Source organism: Ochotona curzoniae, unplaced genomic scaffold, assembly GCF_017591425.1.
Source record: "Ochotona curzoniae isolate NIBS_2020 unplaced genomic scaffold, NIBS_Ocur_1.0 contig_2456, whole genome shotgun sequence".
Lineage (NCBI taxonomy): Eukaryota > Metazoa > Chordata > Mammalia > Lagomorpha > Ochotonidae > Ochotona > Ochotona curzoniae.
In genome coordinates, this window is record NW_024465463.1 from 772,214 (window position 1) to 798,354 (window position 26,141).

At 59.6% G+C, this 26,141-nt stretch overlaps 1 protein-coding gene across 1 annotated transcript in view; it reads left to right on the top strand.

The window, feature by feature from the left end:
• Positions 1–26,141, top strand: part of PEMT (phosphatidylethanolamine N-methyltransferase) — a 44,022-nt gene that overhangs the window by 14,405 nt on the left and 3,476 nt on the right. The window contains exon 3 of the mRNA XM_040974547.1: positions 22,321–22,436. Coding sequence (XP_040830481.1) covers positions 22,321–22,436 — 116 coding nt within the window. The remainder of the gene's footprint in view (positions 1–22,320; positions 22,437–26,141) is intronic.

Sequence of the window (26,141 nt, forward strand, 5' to 3'; positions counted from 1 at the left end):
CTCCCCACTGCCTCCTGTTGCGGCGGGCATGGCTCTGCCAGCATCCTATGCCCTGCCTCTTGCCCCGTCCCCCAGGCCACCTGTCTGCAGCCTGAGTTCCTCCCTCAGACCCTCTCCAGTTCCTGTCACCCTCTTCCTGGTCAGGGTCACTGTTTGGTGCTGAAGGGCGTTCAGCCTGTGTCCACTAGGTGTCAGTCATGCCCCGGCCCTGACTCGGACACTGCCTGCAGGAGCGCGGGGCCGGTGGTTCTGGTGGTCCTGGTGGTCCTGGCCTTCTCTCAGTCGCAGTCCTGCTGCCTGTGGAGCTGGGGTTCCTGTGGCAAGCATGTTTGGACCCCTCCGTGCCCCGCCTAGCCAGAGGCCGCCACTTTGCAGGGTGGCGCTGTGGGCCCAGGGAGGCAGGATGAGGCCAGCTCTTCAGGGTTCACCTGTGGGGTACGGGAGGAGAGGGGGTGACTGCTGATCACCTCCTTGGCCCTGCCTATGTTCCCTCCCCTGCCTTCACTGCTGGCCTCCGGCGGGGGGGGGGGTGTTTCCCCGTTGTGGGCACCCCGAGGAACACACCTGCCCAGCGCCAGCCCCCTTTGAGGCCTGTCACTGCGGCCTCCTTGCTGAGTGGGGTGTCCCCGTTTGGGGAGTAAGGACACTCGGTCCAGCTGTGGGCGGGAAGGGGTCATCGCGGTCAGTCAGCCCGGGAATAGGACCCCAGGCTTGGGCCTGCGGGCTGCAGGAGGCCCAGGCACAGGGAGGGAGCCGCCAGAGCGAGGGGAGAAGCTGGCTCAGGGGCTTTCCATGGAGTGGGCACAGGTGGAGGGGATGAAGGAAGGAGGATGCGTGGCTTTGGTTCCTCCAATGGGGGGAGGAATTTAACTGCTGGCTTGATTGATAAAGGCTGGTGTGTGTGTGTGTGTATCTGTTCTGTTCAGAGGGGCAGGCGCTCTCAGAGGGGGCGTGAGCCAGCCGGCCAGAGATCTGCTTCCATTTGGCTTAGAAACCTGGCGCCCAGGGCATGGCCACACGCTGCCCCTGGGCTCCCATCCAGAAGGTGCTGTGTCTGCCGGGCAGGGCGTGGGACTGCGGGAATGCTGGGCTGGGCTTGCGGCTGCAGCCTGGGGCACTGGGATGGTTTTTCTGTGAACAGAGCCAGCTGGCTGTGAGCGTGCAGGATGATCGGGGGTGAATGGGGGACCCTCCTAGCTGCTCCCAGCCACGGGCTGTGTCCCTAGCTGGACACGGCCCAGCTGGCCCTGTCCCCACTGCCCTCACTGCCCCTGGTCCAGGGAGCATTCAAGGCTGGCTCCTCACTGTGTCCCAGCAGGAGCTGGATCAGCCGGCATCCTCTAGCCAGCTCTGCCCGGATGGCACAGCGGAACCAAGGGAAGGTGATGGTGCAGCCGGCAAGACCCCCAGCAGCCACCCCAGCCCCGCCTCCTCCCAGGGCCCAGTGTTCTGCACGTGCGCAGTCAGAGTCTCCTGACCAAGTTCCTCCTGAGTGGATGTCCCGTTCTCCCACCTTCCCGTCCCGCAGTGCTGGGAGGCTGTCATGCTGTGAGGGTCGCTGGGCAGCAGGGGGCAGTGCTGCCGGCTCTGTGACCTGGTGTGGTTGGCTCCTGCTCTGAAGGCCAGGAGTTGGGGCACGGGCATGGGGAGCTGTTTAAGATTTGTTATTGATTTGAAAGAATTACAGAGAGGGAGGGAGAGAGAGCTACTGTCCACTGGTTCACTCCCCAAATAACTGCAATAGCCAGGGATGGGCCTGGCTGAAGTCAGGAGCCAGGAGCTTCTTCCAGGTCTCCCATGTGGGTGCAGGGTCCCAAAGCTTTGGGCCGTCTTCACCTGTTTTCCCAGGCCACAAGCAGGGAGCTGGATGGGAGATGGAGCAACCAGGACTTGAACAGGCGTCCATATGGGATGCCAGCACTGCAAGCAAGCAGAGGTTTAACACACTGTACCACAGTGCCAGCCCCAGGATGGAATTTGAATCCTTGTCTTTGTCTTTTAAGACATATTGTTTTATTTATTTGAAAAGCAGGGTTACAGAGAGAGGGAGTGCCCTGGGAATCAAGGGCAGGTCTGGGCTTACTCTCCAGGAAGTAGCCCATGGCGGTCCTGGGCTGCTGGACTCCAGGGCAGTGAGCCCTGTCCAGCTGGCTGGGGGCCCAGAGACCCTACTGTTAGGGGCATGGCCTGGCTGTGGTGTGTGCTCCCCCCATTCATGACTCTTCCTTTTGGGGTTAGTTGAGACTGCCTGAGAAATTTCCAAGCTGGAAGCTTTGTTATGTTGTGGGGTTTTACAGTTTCTTTATTTTTCCTTGCCTCATGGCTAACCTGACCCCACTATCTGGAATATGCAGTTGTGGACCTGCCAGGAAGAGTGGCTGCCTCTGCCCCACTTTGCCCAGACATGGGCAGGGGAAAGGACCGGGGGCAAAGGGCTTTGGCTCAGAGGAGCGGCCGTGGTGGGCGCCAACTGCCACGGGTGATGCTCCCAGCAGTGTCTCCTGCCACCTCCGCCGTTTCTGCTTCAATGTGCCATTCTGCAGCTGGGTGCCCCGGCCTCTGGCGGGTGGCTGTGGGCTTGCGGCTTGGTGGACTTTGTTGCCAAGGCCCATTGACCACCCTTGATTCTGCTCTTGTGTCTGTTTCCCAGCCACCTCACTCCCCTACGGTGGAGCTTGAGCGAGTGGAGCTGGGCTGCGGGCTGTGCCCATGAGAGCACGCCAGCGTGGCCCTGCCTGCTGTGCCCACGAGAGCACGCCAGCGTGACCCTGCCTGCTGTGTGTTGGGACTTCTGTAGGTCTCATGGCCAAAGGTCTGGGGTGGTGCTTTTGCTGAGGTTGTACCGGGCAGGGTGGCAGGTGTGAGTGACCCTGAATAAGGGCCTGAGTGGAGGGGGTCGGGGTGCACAGTTACTAGTTTCAGAGAGGCTGCCGGTGGGTGGGCAGGTGGTGGCGTCAGGGACCCGACCCGTCCAGCTGGTGGTCCAGTGTGGGAAGCTGCGGGGTGGGTCACCATGTCAGGTTCTCGCAGGCTGTCTGTGGGGACCCAGGTGGGCGGATAGGGCTCAGGGTGCTGGACCCTCATCACGTGGAGCCGAGCCCTGCACTGCCTCGCTGGACAGGTTGGAGCAACTTCTGTTCTGCTTCTAACCATCATGGGACCAGGGAGAGGAGGAGGAACTTGAGCCCAATTCTGCTGCCTTCCAAGTCCCTTAGCAGGGAGCTGGATGGGAAGTGGGGCAAGCCAGGACTCGAACCAGTGCCCACATGGAGCACGAGTCCACAGGCGGAGGCTTACGCTGTTCTGCAACAGCGCCAGCCCATTATGCCTTTTTCTACCAGTGGTATTGGCCCGAAGGCTGTCTTTTTTTTTTTAATCGCCTGATTTATTTATTTTATTGGAAAGGCGGATATACAGAGAGGAGAGACAGAGAGGAAGTTCCTCCGTCCGATAATTCACTCCCCAAGTGACCGCAATGACCAGTGCCGTGCTGATCTGAAGCCAGGAGCCAGGAACTTCTTCCACGTGGGTGCAGGGTCCCAAGGCTTTGGGCCGTCCTCCACTGCTTTCCCAGGCCACAAGCAGAGAGCTGGATGGGAAGTGGGGCTGCCAGGATTAGAACTGGTGCCCATATGGGATCCCAGCGCGTTCAAGGTGAGGACCTAGACCATTACGCTATGGTGCTGGGCCCTGATTTATTTATTTTAAAATTATATGTGAGAGGTGGCTGGAGTGGTGGTGGGGCACTCTCCAAGTGCATGCAATGGCTTGGCTGTGGCTGAAGGCAGAAATGAGACCATGATGCAGGTCTCCCACATGGATGACAGGGACCTGGCCACGAGAGCCGTCCCCACTTCCTCCCTGGAGTGCGGCAGGAAGCTGCAGAGAGGAGCCAGGGCCTGGATGGAACCCTCTGGAGCCTTCTGGACTCACCTGTGCCAGAGGGGAGCAACCCAGGGGGGCTGTAGGGGTCAGAGGTCAGGAGCTGACTCAGTCACAGCACAGCACCCCAGAACCCCTGTGTCCGTCCAGCTGTGCGTGCCTGGGGGTCTTTGGAGGAGGCAGGTGGCAATGCCAGGCTGTCTGTGCTGAGGGCGAGTAGGAGGCTCGCCTGTTGGTGTCACCCCTGGGGACCCCCGCACGGGATGTGGGGGGCATGGCATGTGTGTACCCCCGCCCTGTGTCCCCACCGCCACCCCCCCAGCATGTCCCGGGTCATACCTTCCCTGTCCGTCGCAGCACTCTGTCCCAGGCAGAGAGGGGTCAGAGCTCCCGGCTCCCTGGGGGTCATCCCAGGGTGACAGAGGCCGTCACACGCACGCTGTGCTGTCTCCTGTCAGAGAGGGGGGTGATGGCAGGGGCTGAATGCCAGGGCTGCGGCTGCAGTGTGGGGGCCCTTGCCTGCAGCCTGGCTTGGGGGCTGCCTCTCGGCTGCACACAGCTGGGACCCTGGGCCACGTGGGGCAAGGAGGAATCCCAGGGCAGGAAGACGCTCTGGCGGCACCTGTCTTGGGTCGCCCTCCCTGCAGGAACATGCGAGCCTCACAAGCCGACATTGGCGCTGCCTGTACACCCCACCTGTGTCAATATTTTGGCCACACGTGGGGCTTCCTATAGGCAAGGCTGCACGTGGGCTGGCCACGTGAGGCAGTGCCACGGCCTGTCCCCTCATCCAGGGGACCGAAGACAGTCATGGAGCCGCCCCCACCCAGTTCCCACTCCGCCGCCTCCAGCTCCCTGGGCGTCTGCACTTGATCTTAGCCAAAGGGCCGAGAAGCGATCCCCCCCAGTGTCTGACTGCAGATCCTGTCCTGGCTTTGGGGCCTCTTAGGGTGCTGTGGGGGAGGTGTAGGAAGGATGGCCAGCTGCCAGCGCCTCAGTCCTCACCTGTGGCATAGGTGTGACAGCCGGGCTTGGCAGTCAGTCAGCTTAGCACCCACGTCCCATGCATCTGCATGCAAGGCCCTGCACTGCAGCCCTGTGCCTCAGTTTCCCCTTGTGAACCCACAGCCAGGGTAGTGGTGAGGGAGTCCTGACAGAGCCCAGGCTGGGTATGGCTTTGTCCTCGGGGTTCTCCAGCAGCGTGCCCTGTGAATGTCTGGTGCCTGGGGCGCCCACGGGTCCTGCCATCCCCGGGGGACCCCGCTGGCAAATAGAGTTTCTGGGGCCAGGAGGAGGGAGCAGAGAAGGCTGTGTGGCTGCTGAGCGGGTTGGAGGGCTAGTGCAGCCAGGTCACTCAGAAGGCAATTGCAGGGGAAGGGTGGGGCGGGCGGAGCTGGAGAGGTGTGGATAAGGCTGCCTTCCACCTGCTGCTTGGGCTTTCCTCAAGGACCCGCCCAGCTGAAAGCAGTCCCTTCCCCCTGGGGCCCCGCGGGAGTAGGGTCAGTCCAGCTGAGCTGATGATTGGCTGTGCGGTTTTGGGCAAGCTACTGCCCTCTCTGTGCACCTTGGTCCTTTTGTTTGGTGGAATTAGGCCTTGTGTGTCAAGGGCAGTGCCCAGCCCACCCCCGGGGAGTGTGTGTGTGTGTGTGTGGCAGCAAAGGGGAGCAGTGGTCATGGACCCACTGCCGAGTGCCACACAGGCAGGCCATGCTCAGCCAGCCGCAACACTGGCCTTGCTGCTATCATTTTAAAATTTCTTTTTATTGGAAAGTCAGATAAATAGAGAAGAGTAGAGACAAGAAGACTTTCCGTCCGATGATTCACTCCCCAAGTGGAGCTTGGTCTGAAGCCAGGAACCAGGAGCTTCATCCAGGTCTCCCATACGGGTACAGGGTCCCAAAGCTTTGGGTCATCCTCGACTGCTTTCCCGGGCTACAGGCAGGGAGCTGGATAGGAAGTGGGGCTGCTGGGATTAGAACCAGCAACCATATGGGATCCCTGCATGTTCAAGGCAAGGATTTAGCCACTGAGCCATCCTGCTGGGCCCCAGGTTGGTATCTCGTATAGGACACATCCCTGCCTCTGATGTCCTCCAGGTAGGACCTGGGTGGGACTCCAGGAAGGCACATTCCTTGTCCGCCTTCTTCCAGACACCTGTCAGTGGCCTGGTGATCAGATCAAGGAGCTGCCAGGGATGCCATGAAAGACACCTGCTCTGGCCAGACTTGGTCCCACGGGGTCTGCTTGGCCACTTCAGAACTTGTTTTTGTTGGAGCTGCCAGCCAGCAGGTAGCAGTGGGGTGCTGGTCCCCAGTCCCACCAGTTGCCCATTAGGAGCTGTCCCCACATTCCTGGCATTGCTTGTTGCCACAGAGACCACCAGTGTTCAGGTTGCTGCAGGGCTGGGGCCCCTGGGCTGCTACCATGGGTACAAGCAGTCAGCATGCACCCATGGGTCCTGGAGGGGGCAAGGAGAACAGCCCAGCCGCTCAGGTCCCTCCCAGCCTCTTGTGGATGGTGCAGGCTTGGCAGGTGGTGCCCCTGATGCCGCTGGGTGTTGGGTACCTGTTCGAGGTGCACAGTCAGGGGCCAGTGGGAACCCAGGGCCTGTAGGGCTCCCAGCCTGGGGTGGCCCTGCCATCTCCCCCATGATGTCACCATTCACTTTGGGGGGTGTGGATTTCAGTGTTGGGGGGGGGGTCCATGGTCCCCTAGGGACAGCAGTTCCTGCTTCTGGAGTGGCTGTGATTTTGGGGGAGCGGTCCAGCCCCTTCAGAGCTCATGCTCTTTCTAGGGGGCCTGGAGGCCGTGCCCTGCCAGGGGTGTTGTGGGGTGAGTTCCTGCCTTCCCCCTCCGCGAGGTGGGTGTTTGCCGTTTGTTTCGTGTTTGGTTTTTAAATGCGCGTGAGTGCAGTGTTTGCTCCTAATGAGATCCTGCCGCTCGGGACTCCCCAGGCAGGGCCCAGGCGGCTCAGAGCTCTCCTTGCAACTTGAAGTTAGCCAGATGGGGCGGGAGCCCCCTCCGCCAGCACCACACCTGCCAGAACATTCTAGATGTGCCCTGTGGTATGCTGCTGACGCCAGGGCAGTCCAAGGGTGGATATGGAAACCTTGGGGTGCTGACGTCTTGCTCCCCTGTATGCTGGTCGAGAGCAGAGGCTGACCTTGTACTGCAGCCATGACCTCAGGCACTGGAAGGCGGGCGGCCTGGCTCTGGATAAGCATGCGCATGTGCACACAAGCCCGGTGCAGGTGCCCAGAGCCCAGCTCGCTGTGGGCTGCAGCATCCCGGTGGGCCTCCAGCTGCCTGTCTGCTCTGTGGGCAGCTGGGGCCTGGGACAGCAAATCCTTCCTGGCTGGAGGTGGGGAGGCAAGAACGCTGTGTGTGAGGACATCAAAGTCTTTCTGTCTCTGTAAAAAGATGTATTTATTTTTATTGGAAAGGCAGATTTACAGAGAAAAGGAGATATAGAGAGAAAGATTTTCCATTTGTTGTTCACTCTCCAAGTGGCTGCAGTGGCTGGAGCTGAGCTGATCTGAAGCCAGGAGCCAGGAGCTTCTTCCTGGTCTCCTACGCGGGTGCAGGGACCCAAGGCTTTGGGCCATTCTCTACTGTTTTCCCAGGTCACAAGCAGGGAGCTGGAAGGGAAGTGGGGCCACTGGGACACAAATTGGCACCCATATGGGATCCTGGTACATGCAAGGTGAAAACATTAGCTTGACATTAAAATCATGTAATCCCCAGCTAGCTCCTCGCCCAGGTGGGAACCCCCAGCCACGGGTTTCCAGGAGGAAGGTCAGGGCTCCTGGGCAGGGGTCGGGTGAGAAGCTGAGACTCCCCAGGGGTAGAGACCTCCAGTGCCTACCCCAGCCCAGGTTCCTGGGCAGGGCTCGGGACAGGGGTGGTGGGGAGGCAGGTGGTTCTCGGGGAGCAGCGTGTTCCGAAGGAGAGGATTTAACGCCTGCCTGCGGTCAGCTTCGAGACGCAGCCTGCCCGCCCTGGTGTGAGATCCAGTGGCCTAATTTTAGACCTGAACTGCCAACAGCAGGATCATTTAACACAGAACATAACAAAGGGGGGGGGGGTGCATTGTGGCCTTGACCTCTTGTTAATGAGCCTGGATCCAGCGTGTCCACAGGTGGGGTTTGGAACGGGTCAGGGTGTTTCTGCCGGCTTGCTGGGGGTGGAGGGGGGTGTCTCCGTGGCCCCAGGTGGGGTGTGGGGTATTGTGCAGCATTGGGGCAGTCATCTCGCAGCACTGGGACAGGACCCGAGTTGGCACACGGGAGCCCAGGGAGACCCTGCCCCCGCAAAGGATGTTCATGGTGTGAGAGTTTTCATGCAACTTTCAGTGATCCTGGTTTGGATTTTTCTTCCCCCTCTTTTTTTTGTGGGGGCGGGTCTTGTGCCTTTCTGCAGCACACGGGGGCTCCTCGCTGTGCCCAACCCAGCCAGTGTATGCTTCCAGCTTCATGACCCCCGCAGGGCACTTGCTCGGGAGCATGCATTACCCCACATGTGATGCGGAACGGTGTGAAGCGGCAGTGGCTGTTCTGAGAACTCAGCTTGAAGCTGTTCTGGGGCTTTGGGCTCGCCCGAGCGAGCACGGAGCCCCACATGGCGGCTGGAGTCCCCGCCAGCTCAGCCTTGGTAGTGCAGGTTGCCAGATGGCCCGTTCTCACCTCTGTGCTGTGTGTGTGGGAAGAAGGGGGACGCTCCTGCTCCCAGGTGGGGCAGGTGCAGGCAGGGCTGTGTGTCCCCAGCAGCCTCCTCCTGCGAAGGAGCTAGACCAGGCAGAAGCCAGGAGCTTCTTGCACTCTCCCACGTGGATGCTGGGGCAAAAGAACTTGACGCATCTTCTGCTGCTTTTCCAGGGAGCTGGGCAGGAAGTGAAGCAACTAGGACCCAAGCCCTTGTTGGGATGCTGGCACCACAGGTAGAGAGGTTCAGCTTGCTATGCCATGGTGCCAATCCCTGGGTTCTTTGTAGTGTACTCTGCCACCCCTAAAAGTCTTGGGCAAATGTGGTCGCTTCCCTACCTGCCTGGACTCTTGACGCCCTCTGTCACCCCAAGGCCCTCCATGCTAGTGTGCTGTTGTGGCAGGCAGGGCCCCCACCTTCGGCAGCCCTTGTCTTCCTGCAGGGCCTCCACTGTGACGATGCCCTCAGCCCTGGTCTGCTGGCAGAACTCGGTTCTGTTCACCGACTTGGGGAAGGTGGGAAAGCAGACCACCTGCCCGCTCATCTGATGCCCACACGTGCACGTGCGCATGCAGACCCCAAGCTGCCTTGGGTGTGGGGGTGACTGTCACCGGGCGGGGGATGTGTTTGCCAAGTCCCTCTTGCCAGCTGACTTCCAGTGCCTTGAGCCTAAAGCGCCCCAGGGTCCTGAATTCCATCCCAGCGACCCCCCTGCAAGGGCCTGGCAGGGCTCCTCTTAAAAACCTGGTTGTATTTGGCAGCGGGAGGGGGCAGTCCAGCATGGTGGCCAAGCGGGCTAAACTGCCACTCGCACTGCTGGCATCCTTTAGCGGGTGGCCCCAGTTGTTGCTGCGGCTCCCTGCTAATGCACCTGGGAAAGCAACAGAGGATGGTCAAGTGCTGGGGCCCCTGCACTCATGTGGGGGACCCGGATGGAGTTGCAGGACCCTGGCTGCAGCCTGGTCCAGCGCTGGCTATTGTGAACATTTGGGCAATGAATCAGTGGATAGAGGATCTTTCTAACTCTGCTTCTCAGCTAAGTAAATAAATCTTTGAAAGAACAAGCTTGCCTTGCTCAGCAGACGGAAAGCCGAACAAGCCACTGCCTCCCCGCCCCCCCGCCCCCCCCCCGCAGCCTCGCCCCCCCTCTGGGCACAGATTGCGGCGAGGACACCTGGCCCCAGGGACCATGGAGTGCGGCCGTGAGAGGACACTGAGCACGGAACATGGTATTTGGAAGCCAGGCTGTACCCGCCACGTCCAGCCAGCCACGCTGTCCCCTCGCTGTCAGATGCCGTTTTGGGGACAGTCGCACCTCCCTGCAAAGAAGGCTCAGGTGTCCCTGGCCTTCTGTCTTTCTTATTCCTGCTCTCTCCCTCTGCCCCCACCTCCACACTGCCCGGGGGCTGCAGGCACAGCGTCTGGGAGAGAGCGGCCTGCAGGCTGCTGCCGGAACAGTGCTGCGTGTCCCCAGTGCTGGCTTGCCAGCTTTTCTGGAAATGCAAAAATATTCCCAGATTATTATTTTATCCGTTATTTGAAAGACAGATGGGGGGTGGGGCCAAGTCGGAGAGATCATCCGTTCACTGCTTCGCCCCAGGTGGCTGCAACAACCCAAAGCCGAGAGCCAGGAACTCGATCTGGGGGTCCCCTATGGGTGACAGGGACCCAAGCTGCTGCTTTCCAGGGTGCACGTTAGTAGGGAGCTGGATGGGCAGTGGAGCAGCCAGTGCCTAAACCGGCCCTCTGATCTGGGGCACTGGCATTGTAAGCAGCAGCTTAACGTGCTGTACCACAACCCTGATCTCCCCTTTACATTTTATTTATAAGATTTATTTATTGATTGGAAAGACAGATGCACAGTGAATAGGAGACAGAGAAAAATCTGTCCACTGCTTCATTCCCCAAGTGGCCACAATGGCCAGAGCTGAGTAGATCTGAAACCAGCAGCTTCTTCTGGGTCTTCCAAGAAGGTACAGAGTCCCAAGGCTTTGGGCTGTCCTCCACTGCTTTCCCAGGCCACAGGCAGGGAGCTGGATAGGAAGTGGAGCAGCCGGGATAGGAACTGGCACCCATATGGGATCCCGGCACATGCAAGGCAAAGATTTAGCCAATAGACTACCAAACTCTGCCCTATTTTATTTTTAAAAACACTCTGATTGTGTTGTCTGCCCAGGGGTCCTGGTCACATTGCCTTTTGGGCACAAGAGTTTGGGCATGTGTCTGGCCCCACCACAACACACAAACCACCAGGGGCACAGCCGCACAGGCAGGGCCGTGTGCACATGGAGCGGGTGGAGGCTGCATGGGTGCCATCTTGTCTTTTTCCTCCTCCTCCTATTGGTCTTGGCAGGTGTAACGCAGCCCCCAGGAGGCCTTGTGGCTAGCTGCTTCCTGATGAATCCACTCTGTGTTCCTAGCACGGCCGCTAATGGGGAACATTGGGTGCTCCCGATGCTGGGGCCAGCTCAGGGGATGTGCCTTCTGTGGATCAGGTTGTCTGTTCCCCCACTGGGTTCCCCCTTTTCCTTTTCTCTCCTTTGAAGGGGAGGCCAGCTCTGTGCAGGAGCAGGGCTGGCAGGGTTTGGCCAGGTAGAGGAGCAGGGCAGCCTGCCGTGGCGTACAGATTCAGCATTTAGCTGGGTGAGGCTGGTGGCAGGGCCACGGGATACTGTGCTGAGAGCTGAGGCTTCGCAGCAGGCAGGGGAGAACATATTCTGAACAGCTAGCGAGCCACAGGAGTCGCAGGTGGGGGAGGAGGCCCTGGGCCCTGCTGGCCTAAGGCTGTGGCCTGGGGGAGGGGCAAGCCTGGCTGTGGGTCCTGGACCCCCAACGGAGGAGGTGGGCAGCTCCAGTTCCTCCCGGTGGGCAGCTCCAGTTTCTCCCAGTGGGCCAGGCTGGGGACCCAGGCGCAAGGCCTCTGCACTGGGGAGGCTGGAGGCCAAGAGCCTTGAGCCTCTTGCTGCTGTGGTGGCGAGCATCCTTGGGGGTCCCAGGCAGGACTGACCCCCCAGCCTGGACCCCCAGAGCCTGTCCTGAAGGCACTGGTGCTGGTGTTAACCTGTAGTCTTGGAGGCCAAATGGGCACGTGCTCACATTGCAGCCTTATGGGTCTGAGAGGAGAGACCAAAGCACAGGCCATACTAAGGGATGGTCCATGTGTGGCCAAGGGACTGACCAGGGCTGGCCAGGGTCCCTGGGCATCAAGATAAAAACGCACATGCTGGCTTGGCAGCCTGGGGTTCAGTGTTTTGGACTGCCTCCTGGTTTTGGTGATGAGGGAGAGCAGCTGGAGAGAGGTTGGCTGAAGCCACATAGTTGGGGAGGGGCGGGGCTGAAGCCACACAGCTGGAGAGAGGTTGGCTGAAGCCACATAGTTGGGGAGGGGCGGGGCTGAAGCCACACAGCTGGAAGGGAGGGGCTGAAGCCACACAGCTGGGGAGGGGGCAGGACTGAAGCCACACAGCTGGAGGGGCAGGGCTGAAGCCACACAGCTGGAGGGACAGGGCTGAAGCCACACAGCTAAAAGGGAGGGGCTGAAGCCACACAGCTGGGGAGGTGCAGGGCTGAGCCTGCACAGCTGGAGGGGCAGGACTGAGCCTGCACAGCTGGAGGGGCAGGACTGAACCTGCACAGCTGGAAGGGCGGGGCTGAATCCGCACAACTGGGGAGGGGCAGGGCTGAACCTGCACAGCTGGAGGGGAGGGGCCGAACCCCATGCCCTTCCAGCTCAGGCTGTGCCCTGGAGCAGGTGTTATTCCAGGATTCGGACCCTCGCCTGTCATCCTGTGGACTGGTCCCTGCTGTCCCCCAGGCCCTGCACGCCAGTTATGGTCACGTGCATACACTCTGAACCTGCACGTCCGTCTGTGAGATGAGGCTCGCATTGTCGACCCCACACCTGGCCAGAGCCCAGCAGGGCATGGAGTGGACTTGGGGTGTGGAACAGCCCTGGGAACCCGAGAGGCCGTGTCAGCACTGGCCGCTGTTGCTGTCATTACTGGAAGGGACAGAGCCTTGTGCTGCCTTTCCTCCTGTGGCAAGGCCATCCCTTCAAAGCACCGGCTGCCCTTTCTCCATGTTCTTCCCCGCCTCCCTCCCAGCGGCATAGAGATGGCACAGGTGGCAGAGGTGCAGCCCAGAGCGAATCCTGGGAGGCCTCGTGAGCTGATTGTTCCTCGGGGCTGCCTTAGCAGGCACAGGCCACCCCAGGCCCTCAGACCCCGCCAGCCCCGAGCAGGCACAGGCCATCCCAGGCCCGCAGACCCCGCCTGCCCTGGGTTTCGGATTAAATGCAAAAGAGATAGCGATGAGAGGGCCACTTTCCACAGCACAGGGTTTGCTCTAACAGAAACAAGATTAGCTGTGCCTTCTGGCTCAGGGCCTTTGCCGGCCTTGAACGACCCCCTCTTTGGAGGCAGCGCCAGGCCAGGACAAGTGGCTTAGATGTTGGCAACGCTGCCTGGCCCAGTCCCTCCCCGTCCCAGGGGTTGTGTGTTTGTGTGTGTGGGTTTGTGAGAGTTCCCGGGCAGCTCAGAATCCTGGTCAGTAGAGCAGACATAATGATAATTGCCCCTTAGGGGTCTTGGATTCAGGGCAAAGTTGGAGCCTGCCTTGACCACTGCTCCCTCAGCCAGCGATACTGGATGGGGGGGTGGGCGGTGGCAGGGAGCCTGCTGTCCTAGGAGCCGACCTGGCCCTGGTGGTTAGACAGTGCTCCCTGACTCCAGCCGACTGAGTCCCTCCTTGGAGAAGCCCCCGGCCTGGTCCACGAGGGCAGGACATCAGCCTGCTGTGGCTCTGCTCTTCCTGTAGCGCAAAAGCTTCCGGTAGGAAGAAACACTGAGCCGCACTGCGCAGGCCCCGCAGCCCCCCACGCCCTACCCCAGCAGGCCTCTCACTTGACTCGGGTCTCGCCCAACTGCAGAGGCCCTGGACACGTCGCAGAGGGGGCTACCCGGTGGAGGAGGCCTCAGCTCACTGTGAGGCCCCCTCAGGTGACACATGGGAGGACAGGAGGGTGGGGCTGGCACAGGCCCCGGGTAGTGGCTCTCTGGGTGTGTGCTCTGTCGTGCTTTGGCTGTGACCACGGGCCTGTGCATCTGTGGAAACAGGCCCCAGTCGTACTCTGCGGTTTCTGCCCCAGTAGTACATCTGGACCTGTTGTCTGGCCGGATAGTTAAGACGCCAGCTAAGATGGCCACCTCCCACCTCAGCGTGCCTGGGCTTCAGGCCCAGCTCCACCCCCAACTCCAGCTTCCTTCTAACGCAGACCCCAGGAGGCAGCAGGGGTGGCCCCGGTGGCTCAGTTCCTGCTGTTCACATGGGAGACCTACATTCAGCTCCTGCTCTGGCTTGGCCCAGCCCTGGCTGTAGTGGACATTTGAGGAAGGATGGAAGATCTCTCACATAGATTTTAGATGTCTTATCTAGCGTGATGATAGTGATGAGGATGATGATGGTGGTGATGGAGGTGATGGTGGTGATGGAGGTGATGGTGGTGGTGATGATGGTGGTGGTAGTGGTGGTGATGGTGGTGGCAGTGAGGATGGTGATGATGGTGGTGAGGATGGTGATGATGGTGGTGATGATGGTGGTAGTGAAGATGGTAATGGTAGTGGTGCTGCTGGTGGTAATGGAGGTGATGGTGGTGGTAATGGAAGTGATGGAGGTGATGGTGGTGATGGAGGTGATGGAGGTGGTACTGCTGCTGCTTAGTCAGAGAGCCCAGCCCCAGCTGCTTGGCGAGGCCCGGCCTATCTAGATAGCCACTTGACCGCTTGTTTGGTGGGGCAGGCTGAAGTCCATGTCAATATTGACCCAGGAACTGTGTTTGGCTAAGACAACTCCTAGGTTGTCTTTCCAGAAGCTTTGTGCAGGTGGGTCTTGTTTATTCTGAAATAAAAGCAAAAGCCTAGAAGTGCGAGGCTAAGCCAGCATACTGTAAGGGCCCTTCCTTAAATCTCCGCCTAAGCTTTCGGTGAGGCAGTTACCTCATCTTCCTGCTTGGCCTCAGGGCTGTGTTGAAAAATTTACAGGAAAATGGAATTAAAACACAAGGTTATTTTTATGCAAAAAAAATCATTTGGAAATCTCTGCCTTTTCTTTTTTACAGTATGCATTTTCATAAACTTCCTAAGTTTGTTTCATATAAACTTCTTTCTTTAATAAGATTTGTTTATTTTTATTTGAAAGAGTGACAGAGAGAGAAGGAGAGAGCATTTCCCTATGCTGGTTCACTCCCCAAGTGGCCACAGTGGCCGGAGCTAAGCTGACCTGAATGAAGCCAGGAGCCAGGAGCCCCCTCTGGGTCTCCCACATGGATGCAAGGTCCCAGAGCTGTGGGCCAGCCTCCACTGTTTTTCCAGGCCACAGGTAGGGAGCTGGATGGGAAGCGGAGCAGCTGGGACATGAACCAACGCCAATATGGGATACTGGCGCTGCAGGCAGAAGCTTAGCTTGCTATGCCACAGCATCCGTCCATAAATAAATCTTAAAAATACCGACTTATGATGCTTACAGAGTGAGTGAGAGATCAGCTATCTGCCGGTTTACCCCTCAAATGGCCACAGTGGCCAGAGCAGGGCCGGTTGGAAGGCAGGAGCTCCTTCCAGGTCTCCCACGTGGGGGTTTGGGGCTCAAGCACCAGGGCCATCTCCGCACTGCCTTCCCTGGCACCTCCACGGGGAACTGGATCAGAAGTGGAGCAGCTGGGGCTGGAATCACGGTGTCCACTGGGATGCCGGCTTCCCAGGCAGCAGCTCTGCTCACTGTGCTACAACGCCAGACCTCTGGCGTGTCTTGCAGCATACCTTCAACCCTTTGGTGACTTTGTAAGTAAAATATGGTTCTTACAGACAGCGGGGATTTAAGGCCTGTTTTGTTCCCAGCCTGACAACCTCTGCCTTTTCATTGGGGTATTTAGGCTTTCGGGGATGTTTAGGCATTTAATGTGGTCGTCAGTAGGATATAGGGTGAAATCGGTGCCCCGGTGCCTTCGTGGCCAGAGGCTGGAGTCTGCCGTCTCTGCATGTGTTGCTCCTTTCCAACCGTGGATGTCTTTCTCCTCCCAGTTTCAGCCTGCGTTCACTTGCCCCTGGTGGTCTCCAAGAATGTCCTTTTTTTTTTTTTTTTAAGCAGTTGTGTCTGCGCCTAGACATACGCAAAGCCCGCCCCCGTTGGCGTTTGGGTAACGGTTCTCCTTTCCTTCTCCGTGACGTCCATTCAGTGCAGAAACGGGGCCGCTCTGCGCGGTGCAGTCATCTGGACCGGGTGACTCTGGTCCTCTCTGTCTGTCTGTGTCCTGTACACTGACGCTGGCGAGGCATCCTGGATGAGAGCACTCCATGGAATGTGCCGTCCTTTCCGCTGAGACGCAGGTGCACTTGAGAAAGTTCTTCAGACACAGGAACTGCGAGATACAGCTGTGCCGGTGCCAGCTTCTTAGAAGATAATAATGCATTTTCTTTTTCAGATGTGTGTTTGATTTGGAAGGCTGAGTTACAGAGAGAAGGAGACGTAAAGAGAGAGATCCTCCTCTCTCTGTTGGTTCATGCCCCCAAGTGGCCACAATGTTCAGAGTTGGGCTGGTCTGAAGCCAGGAGCCTCCTCCGGGTCTCCCACATGGATGCAGAGGCCCAAGCCTTGGGGGCCTCCTCCAGTGTCTTCCCAGGCCACAAGGAAGAAGCTAGGCGGGAGAGTGGAGCAGCCAGGACTCGAACCAGGGCACCCTGAGGTACTGGCCATGGCAGGTGGAGGATTAGCCTGTATGCTCCCACGCTGGCCTTGATAGCGCATCTATATGAACTTTTTGAGCTCCCCTCATTGGATACAATATTTTCACACCAAAACAAGCTGGTCTTTCCATTTTTCTTTGATTGCCCCTAAGCACCCCCAGTAAGTGAAATTGCACAAGATGTGACCATTTGGCCTACAAAAATGTCAGTGGCGTCCTGACCAGTCAGTCCCACACTTCCTGTTGCATCACAGCCGGAGGCCCCTCCGCTCAGTGACCGGAGGATTGATCTGTGTTTTTGGTGAGGCCGCCCTGGCCCTCCCATTGTCCAGCTCTCTGCCAGCCGTGCTCTGGCTCCCTGACTCCATCAGCCGTTGCACCACACAGCCTTGCGGCTTGCCTCCTGCCCCCACACTTGGGAGGATTCTACAAAGAGCTTTGCCATCTGACTCCCCTGGAGAATACAGTGTGTACATCAGGAATGGCAGGGTAGCCGTTTCACCTTTTAAGTGGATTTTCAGAATCCGATGTGCCAGATCTCATGGGCATTTGGGCACGGGCACCAGTGGAGGGGCTTGCTCTCTGTCTTGCAAATACAAACATACAAACAACAACAACAGAATGCTGGGAACTTTCCATGTGTGAGCAATAAAAGGAAGTTGTTTGAACAAACAACAGAAAGTAGGAGTGAATGGGTATGTGGCCGTCCCCGCCCCCCCACACCCACCTCCAGGCGACAGGTGGGTGGGCACACCCTCTCCTGCTCTTGGCTTTTTATTGCGTGGGGCATCCTGGAGCTCTTCTTCCTGCTTCCTCTGTATTGTGCTCTGGGGCAGGCCTGCACCCCCATGCCTACAAGTGACAGGGCCCTTGCCCATGGCCTCTGCCTTGGGTCCCATTGGGGTAGGCTGGGACGGGGAGTACTGGGGCTGGAACTGGGAGTACTGGGGCTGGAACTGGAACCCAGAGCTGGCTCGGAGCTGCTCACTGGGGCTCGGTCCTTGGGCTCTGCCCTGTGTAGCCATGGCAGGTCAGAGGCCAGGATGCAGAGCTGGCAGAGAGAGGGGACCTCTCCCAACCACCCAATGTGAAGTCGAATCGTGCGCAGTTCCATCTAGAACAGTCTCTGGTGCTACCTGGCCTTGGCATCCCAAATGTGGCTTGGGGACTCTCTCTCCCACAGGTAGCCAAGAGCCATGGGAGGCCACTGCACGGGGCAGGGATGGGATGCTTGAGTGCAGGGGAAGCTGCTGGAACCATCAGGAGGGAAGCCATGGCAGGTTGAGCAGTGTGCCTGGAGCCATGGGGTCAAGAACACACGGTGAACAGTTACTGGGCCCCTCGTTCCGGAGGGGACTGCTGCAGGCTCAAAACTCTGAGCAGGGGGAGGCCACCCCACTGCAGACTAGGGGAGTAAGGAGAGAGGCCAGTGAGGGCTTGGGCATGTGGAGAAGCTGGGTGCATGTGGGCGAGGGTGAGAGCTCACCCAGCCAGTCCACATCCCCCACCCCCTGCTATGTGCTGAGAGGGCAGCTCCCCCACTGCTTCTGGACAGGTCCCACCTTTGTCTCGTGGTGGGGGCGAGGGGAGCAGAGGAGGCCTTGATTGGCACTAATTCATTCCATCATTCATTCACCGAGTTGAGAGCAGCGCACAGGTGCCAGTCCCCAGCCTCGTCCAGGACAGTCTCTGGGGTCAGGCAGTGGGCAGGGGCAGGCCAGGGGTACATGCTGCCAGAGCAGCTGCATTGCCCAAGGGGGGCAGCAGGAGCCCGGCCTGTGCAGAGGGCAACGGCCTCACCCACACCCGCAGCTCCCAGGGGCCTTGCTCGTTGCATGGGGCCTTAGCACTGCACCTCCACGCAGTGGTGCTCGCCGTCCAGTATGTGGCCCCGGGTGCCAGGCTGGGAACCTGAGGCTTGTCCCAGGTGCCAGGCTGGGAACCTGAGGCTTGTAGAAGCCCACCAGTGGCGGCTCCACAGTTGGCCAGAGGGCGTGGGGCCTGGCTGCTGCACAGCCTGTGTGGACAGCAGCCTGAGCCCTCCCTGGGGACAGTGGACCTGGCCACTGTGCAGCCTGTGTGGCCGGCAGCCTGAACTCTCCCTGTGGACAGCAGTTCACACATGCTTCCTGCAGCACCCTGGCACAGCGGCCACAAATGGATCAGTGAGCACATGGGCAGACTGGTGGGTAGATGGATAACGGCCGAATACACAGTGGATGGAGAGGCGAGGGGTGAGGGGTGGATGTGTTAGAGGACATGAGAGGGGTAGGGTGGTTCCCCTTGCCAGAAAGAATTCAGCCATGAGGCAGAGAGCCCTGGTCAGTGAGGTAGCAAGGTTTAAGGGGCAGGGGTATCCATCAGATGCTGCATGGCTAGTGGACAGCTGAGGGTACAGGTAGATGGCTGGCTGGATGTGAAGGTGGCTGGAAGTCTTTATGGTCTGTGAGGTGATCAGAGGGTGTGTCCTTGCTCAGCTGTCACCCTGGGCACAGGGCTGCCAGTGCTGGTGGGCCATGACAGAATGCCCAGCAGCTCCTGCCCTTCCTGCTTCTGTCCGGGACCTTTGGGCACAGGGACCAGTGCTCCTGGGGCTGTCCTGCCCTGCAGGTCCACTGGCTCCAGCACCGGCAGGTCTACCAGCACCCTGCACCGGCTCCAGCAGAGGCAGTGGCCTGGGGTCACACAGGCCATGCACATTGATGTCCAGATCTGAGCCAAGTCATGAGTCACCCACAGAACTCCCCGTGGTCCCAGGGAGCCAAGCCTGGCACAGCAGGGGAAGCTGCCCAGCCTACTGGGGATGTGCATCCTGCAACACCTTCAGCTGCCCGAGACCAGGAAGGGTCGGGGTGGAGTGGGACAGGCCCACTGCACTTCATGCCACGATGTGAAAACACATTTTGTTGTTGGATCAATTGCTGCTTGACCAGACCATCCTGGGCTCCCATCTGAGATCCGTGTCTGAGCCCAAGGATGCTATCCCTCGGCAAGCCATGAATTTAGAGCTGTGAAACAGAAAAAGGGGGTGGGTAGTGGTGACATAGTCCATTAAGCTGCCATCTCCAACACGAGCATCCATGGGCACCGGTTCGAGTCCCGGCTGCTCTGCTTCCTTTCCAGCTCCCTGCTAATATGCCTGGGGAAGCAGCAGAGGATGGCCCAAGTGCTTGGGGCCTGCCCCCACCTGGGGGACCTGGACAGACCTGCTGGCTCCTGCCTGTGGACTGCCCCAGCCCTGGCTGATACAGAATTGGGGGAGAGAACCAGCAGGTGAATCCCTGTTGTGTCTCCTCTGTCATTTCCATCTTTCAAAAGGAATTTTATCCCCCTCCAAAAAAGGAAAAGAATAGAACCCCAGAAAGTGCCAGGCGAGAGCACAAGGACTGGCAAGGGTGTCTGGGTCCAGGGGGACGCCTCACCCGTGGGACCTGCCTGGGTCCAGGGGGACACCGGCCATGTGCTGCCTGCCAGGCTCTCCCAGTGGGTGATGAGGTGGTTGGGAAGGCTCCTCTTGTTGCCCGCGACCCAGCCCTTCGGCTGCTGATTCTTTTCTTCAGCGGCCTCACTAGGTAATGCTGTGGCCTGGTGCCAGTCTGCACGGCTGGCAGGTGCTGTGGGGCTGGGCACGTGCCAGAGGATCTGAAAGAGGCTGCTTGAGTAAAGTTGAATTTTTAAAAATATGTATTTATTTTATGTTATTGTTTGTTTTAGATTTATTCATTTTTATTACAAAGTCGGGTATACAGAGAGGGGGAGACAGAGAGGATAATCTTCCCTCCGATGATTCACTGGCCAAGTGAGCGCAACGGCCGGTGCTGTGCCAATCCCGGTGTCAGGAGCCAGGAACTTCCTCCAGGTCTCCCACGCAGGTGCAGGGTCCCAAGGCTTTGGGCCGTCCTCGACTGCCCTCCCAGGCCACAGGCAGGGAGCTGGATGGGAAGTGGAGCTGCTGGGGATTAGAACCGGCACCCATATGGGATCCTGGCGCATTCAAGGCGAGGACTTTAGCCACTAGGCCACTGTGCCAGGCCCTAATATGTGTTTATTCTAAAAGTCAGCGTTCCAGAGGGACAGACTGCTGGAACCCTCCACTGGTTCGTGCCCCCAATGGCTGCAACAGCCAGTTTGGTTAGGCCAAAACCAGGAACCAGGAGCTCCACATCAGGGTCTTCAGCGTGGGTGCAGGAGCCCAAGCACTTGGACCATCCTTCGCTGCTTTCTCGAGTGCATCAGCAGGGAGCTGGATCAGAAGTGGAACTGCCTGGACTTGAACTGGTGTCCCTGATGGGATGCCAACGCTGTAGATAGCAGTTTCTATGGGTGCCATGCCCCAACATAAAACTGCTATGTATCAGAGGCCATGCAGCTCATGCAGAGGGGCGGTGGGCTCTTGTTCACCTCGGCAGTGAAAGAAAGACACCAGGTTCAAGTGTGAGACCTGCCCGAGGCCCCGCCTCACGACACACAGAAGGCGCACAGATGGTGGCTGCGTGCGTGGCCTGGTGCCCGGCCTCCTGGGCCAGATGGAGACCCACCTGCCCCAGGGCCAGCTCTAGTGCAAGCAAGCAAGTGTTGGCTGAGGGCTGCCCAGGCGGTAAATGAGCCGGGCAGCAGGTCCACTCCCACAGGGGACACAGGCAAGTGCACAGGACGGGGCTGCCAGCAGTTCTGGGGTCTGTAGCGGCGGGGAACAGCCCAGGTTTCTGCCCACTGCAGCTGAGGGGGCTGGGTGCACAGTGGCAGCTGGAGGCCACACCTAGCCGATGTAGAAGGGGCGGATCCCTAGAGGCAGCCCCCAGGGGCTGCTGGCTGCACAAGGTGAAATAAGGCATTGGGCTGGGAGGGGGCAGGGTTAGGGGAATGTTCTGGAACAGATCATGGCAGCACAAGTGAAAACCACTTGCAGTTTTATCTCCAGAGAGCTTTTTGTTAAGAAACACCCAGTGGCCTAAAGAGGTGGACTTCCTGGCACCTGGGACCTCCCCTGCATGGTCCCCTGCGACCCACCCCCCCTGCCAGCCTCAGCAGGGGGCAGGGCGGGGCCTGGACCATGGAGCTGATAACCGCTTTCCCAGTGGACTGCTGGGAATGACGGCTGCGTGCGCAGGCCAGCAACCTGAGTCACTGCTGAGCTCACCCTGGAAGTGGAACTTCCTGCCTGACTTGACTCACCACCTCCCTGTGCCCCCCCAGGGTGTCCCGGAGCTGCAGGGTCCGTGTCAGAGGGGGCATTCCAGGTGACCCCTCCACAGCGCGGCCTCACCTGCTCAGAGCACGCAGTGTTGCCTGCAGTTGGGCGCCATGCTGACTCTACCCTGAGGGTCAGCCCTGTGGTGTACGTGGGCATCTGTGGGTGAGAAGTGAAGATGCCCAGGCACCAGGAAGGACCACAGTGGCCGCGGGTGCCTAGGAACACGTTGCACATTTGCTTGTGTGTGCGTACCTGCTTCCGGCCATCCTCCCCACCCCCTCCCTGCCTCTGTGCATCCCTGTGCAGGGCCGGGCCAAGCGCAGCAGAGCCGGCTGTGCAGGGCAGCTTGGGGACAGCTTCAAGGCTGGCAACACTTGCCGTGGCTCTGTCCTCTCCCACGTGCCAGGAGTTAGGAGAACAGATGGGTTCTGGGGCTTAAATGGGATCACCCCGGCAGGTCCCAGGTTGGGGGGTGGTTTGCTTGGATGCCAGAGGTGCCCCTGTGGTGAGTGGGTGCCAGGTGGGGGTCGAGGGCAGGAGGGGTGGAGCCCGGGTCTGTGCGTCTCCGGTGCAAACCCTCCACACTCGCTCGTTGCCTCACTCCGTGCCTTTTGGCTGTTTGGTGGGTTTGCACTCATGTTGGGTCGACTCCTCCCTCGCAGCTGGCCCTAGTCCAAACGGGCAAAGGCAGTGGGCGTGCAGATCTGGGTCCTGGCCCCAGGATGGGCAGAAGATCTGAGGGTATGGGCGTGACTGCGGGCGGCCCCAGACAGTAGCTCACGTGCCGCTCTCTCTTCTGGATGTTTAGGTTGCAAGATGGGAACAGAAAACGCACAGGCTGAGCAAGGCCTTTGGGTCCCCCTACCTGGCCTGCTATGCCCTGGGTGCTGCTATCCTGCTGCTGAACCTGCTGCGCTCCCACTGGTAAGTGTGCCCGGCCACCCGCCGCAGGTGCCCTGGGGTCATGTGGGCTGTGGAGGGGCTGTGTCAGCACAGGCCATCAGAGACCTCTATAGCCACCCCGCGCCCCCTTCCCCAGGAGTCCCAGTGACCTCGCAGAGGGCACAGGGGACAGAATCTCCCAGCTGCAACCACGTGGCAGCCATGTGCTGCCTGCAGGTTCTGGGAGACCACATACACACGATGCCAAGCCTGTGTTTTAGAGGTGCAGGAGGCAGTGACATCCGTGGGTTCCTGGTGACCCACCTTGAAAATTTCCCTCTTCCTTTCCCTGCCAGCAACCACCCAGACCCTCTGCCAGCACCCCCTGGACTTGGCTACTGCCCCTGCCCTCCCAGGGGGCCGGAACCCAGTGGGAGCTGAGCCCAAGGGATGTCGGGCCGCGGGACAGTGTGAGGGTCCCAGTCACCAGGGGTCACTCCACCAGCTGGGCTGGGCAGTTGGAGGCCAGGTGTGACCCAGACCACGGTGGGCGGGCAGCTGGTCAGTGCCAGGTGTGATCCAGACCACGGTGGGCGGGCAGCTGGTCAGGGCCAGGTGTGATCCAGACCACGGTGTCGGGAAGCTGGTCAGGGCCGGGTGTGATCCAGACCACAGTGGGCGGGCAGCTGGTCAGGGCCAGGTGTGATCCAGACCACGGTGGCGGGCAGCTGGTCAGGGCAGAGCTGTGTGCTGTGGCTACAGTGGGAATGGGGAAGGCGGCAGCAGGGGCTTGCGTAGCTCCCCTGTCGGACTCTTCCCACAACCCATGCCCTCTGTGAGGAGATGGGGCGGGGGGCTCTGGGCAGCCGGGTCTGCCTGTCCCTGTTTCCCATCAGCTTGGCACTGTGGGGCAAGTGCAGGTCCCTCTCGCTCCTTGGCCACGTTTGTGGTCTTTAAAGCTGTGAATGTGTAGCAGCCCCAGTCACAGCCTGAGGTGGAGCTGGCAGGCTCTCAGCAGAGGAGGCTAACCTGTGACCCTGTTCCTGGTCCCCATCACTGGGCTGTGAGCTTGTCTCCGAAGGCTGGAGGGGGGATGGGTCCCCTCCCAGGCTCCCCGAGGCTGAGATGCACTCGGGCAGCACTGTGAACACTGAACTTGAGATTTGGCATCAGATCGGAAGTGTGGTTGTGGGACAGGGGTGTGGGTCCCTGAACTCCTTTGAGTTCTCCCATCTCCTGCCTGGGTCAGAAGCTGTGGGTGAGGTCCATAAAAGCAAACTCAAAAGGATTAGGCTAGACACAGGGCCACAAGGGGGGCCAGCTGGGATGCGGAGGCCTTCCAGGCGCCTCCGCCGACCCCATACCTCGCCCCGCTGAGGTGCAGAGGGGCTGTGTGTGTTCACGTTCTTTCTAAGGAGCCTTGGCAGCAGCTGCGTCCCGCAGGAAGAAAGGGCTGCAAGGAGGGGCAGGGAGGTCAGCAAGGCCCACCAACTGGGGAAGGGGGTGGCCTGGTGAGGGGTAACGCCCTGACCTTAGGGAGTCAGGAACATGGTGCTGGTCAGGGTTGGGCCGTTGGTCTGGGAGCTGTGGGTTGGGGTCTTCAGGGCTACAATGCCTTCCTCCCCACTTGCACCCCACAGAGGCCTGCCAGTGCCCGGAAGCTCGATCCCAAGCTTTATAAATAGAGCCCGAGGCCGCCTGCCCTCGTCCATCTCCTGGGCAGAAGGGGCTGTGCTTTCCCGGCTCTGATGCAGGAGCCGGAACACCGCCGTCACCTAATTGGGCCTTAATTCCCATAACCCTGATGTTCTGATCACAGAGCAAGAGAATGTGGCTGTGACCGGCTAGGTCTCTGCCCTCAGCCTCCACCACAGCTTGATTGATGCTGGCGGGGCTGGATCGAGGGCTACGCAGGTTGATTCTGCGGCAGCCACATAGCCGCTGTGGGCCTCCGCGGGCCTGGCCTCAGGCCGGTCCACGCTCGGGGTTCAGCAGCCACTGCTGCCACCACTGGCCATCATGCTTTTCCTGCTGGGCCCGGAAGCAGGCTGGGCCTCCACGATTGATGCCCCAGGGTCTGTGTCCTTGGCCTTGGTCATGCCTGATGGTCTCCCCAGAGTCTCAGCTGGAGTACCCCTTCGTGTGTGTGCGTGTGTGGGTGCATACACCTGTCCTGTACACCCCGCACTTCCTCCTGCTCTGGTCACCCTGCGTGTCTGTCCTTCCCACTGTCCACAAGCCCCAGGGCCTGTTGTGTGCACACAAACAGCAAGGCAACAGCTGGGCTCCCAGAGCCAACAGCCGGAAGGTGAGCCCCGTCCCCGAGCCCTCCGTCTGTACCTCTCCCACCCCACCATCCGTCTCTCTCTCTCTCTCTCTCTCTCTCTCTCTCTCTCTCTCTCTCGGGCCACAGCAGCCAGCCCTACAGGCTGAAGGTGGGGGGCAGGGTGGGCCTCCTCACGTCACACACTAGTTCCAGGGCAGCTGTGGCCTTGAGCCAATCCTGGCAGCTTGGCTGCAGCTACAAGGTGACCCAGAGCTGACAAGCAGGAGAGCAGGGCTGGGTAGAGAGCTGGGGGTGTGGGCAGCGTGCCCGGGGCTGGGTTTGTCCTGACACACATGGAGACACCATGGCAGGTCACCTCAGGCCGGCCTCCATGTACTGCGGCCTGTCGGCTGCTTGTCCAGGGTATGCCTCCCCTCCACTCTCTCTGATGAGGGAAGCAGAAGGGGGTCGGGGGAGTGCTGCTCTCTCTGTCCCTTGCTGCCCATGCTAAGTACAGGGCACATGGCAGGGAAGGACCAGCACCCTGATCCCCGCCCCCAACCAAGCAGAATGTCTCATCACAGGTCAGAGCTGAGAACAGTGTCAGAGTCTGAACATAGCGAAGGGCTGAGCAAACGGGCCTGCTGACCTCACTGCCTGGAAATCCCTGCAGGCAGCTAGGCTTTGTGACGAATGAATGGATGCATGGACGATGAAGAGAGAAGGAGGGAGGGGTTGGCTGGCTGGCTGGATGGATGGCAGGGATGGATGGATGGTGGGGATGGATGGATGGATGGGTGGATGGCGGGGATGGATGGATGGATGGATGGTGGGGATGGATGGATGGATGGATGGATGGATGGATGGATGGATGATGGGGATGGATGGATGGATGGATGGGTGGATGGCGGGGATGGATGGATGGATGGGTGGATGGCGGGGATGGATGGATGGATGGGTGGATGGCGGGGATGGATGGATGGATGGGTGGATGGCGGGGATGGATGGATGGATGGATGGGTGGATGGATGGATGGATGGCAGGGATGGATGGATGGATGGATGGATGGATGGTGGGGATGGATGGATGGATGGATGGTGGGGATGGATGGATGGATGGGTGGGGATGGATGGATGGATGGCGGGGATGGATGGATGGTGGGGATGGATGGATGGATGGATGGATGGATGGCGGGGATGGATGGATGGGTGGGGATGGATGGATGGATGGATGGATGGGTGGGGATGGGTAGATGAATAGATGGATGGATGCCCGAACAGGTGGAGATGGACTCAATGGAGTGTATGTTGATGGATAAAGAGAAAGGAAGATGGGTTTTTCCCATGCATGAATGGATGGGTACATGATGTGGGTGGACAGGACGATGGATGGGTGGGGGTGATAGATGAATAGATTGGCTGGTGGATGGGTGGGGGTGGCTGGATGAATGGGTAGATGGAAAACCAAAAAGTCACCCTCCT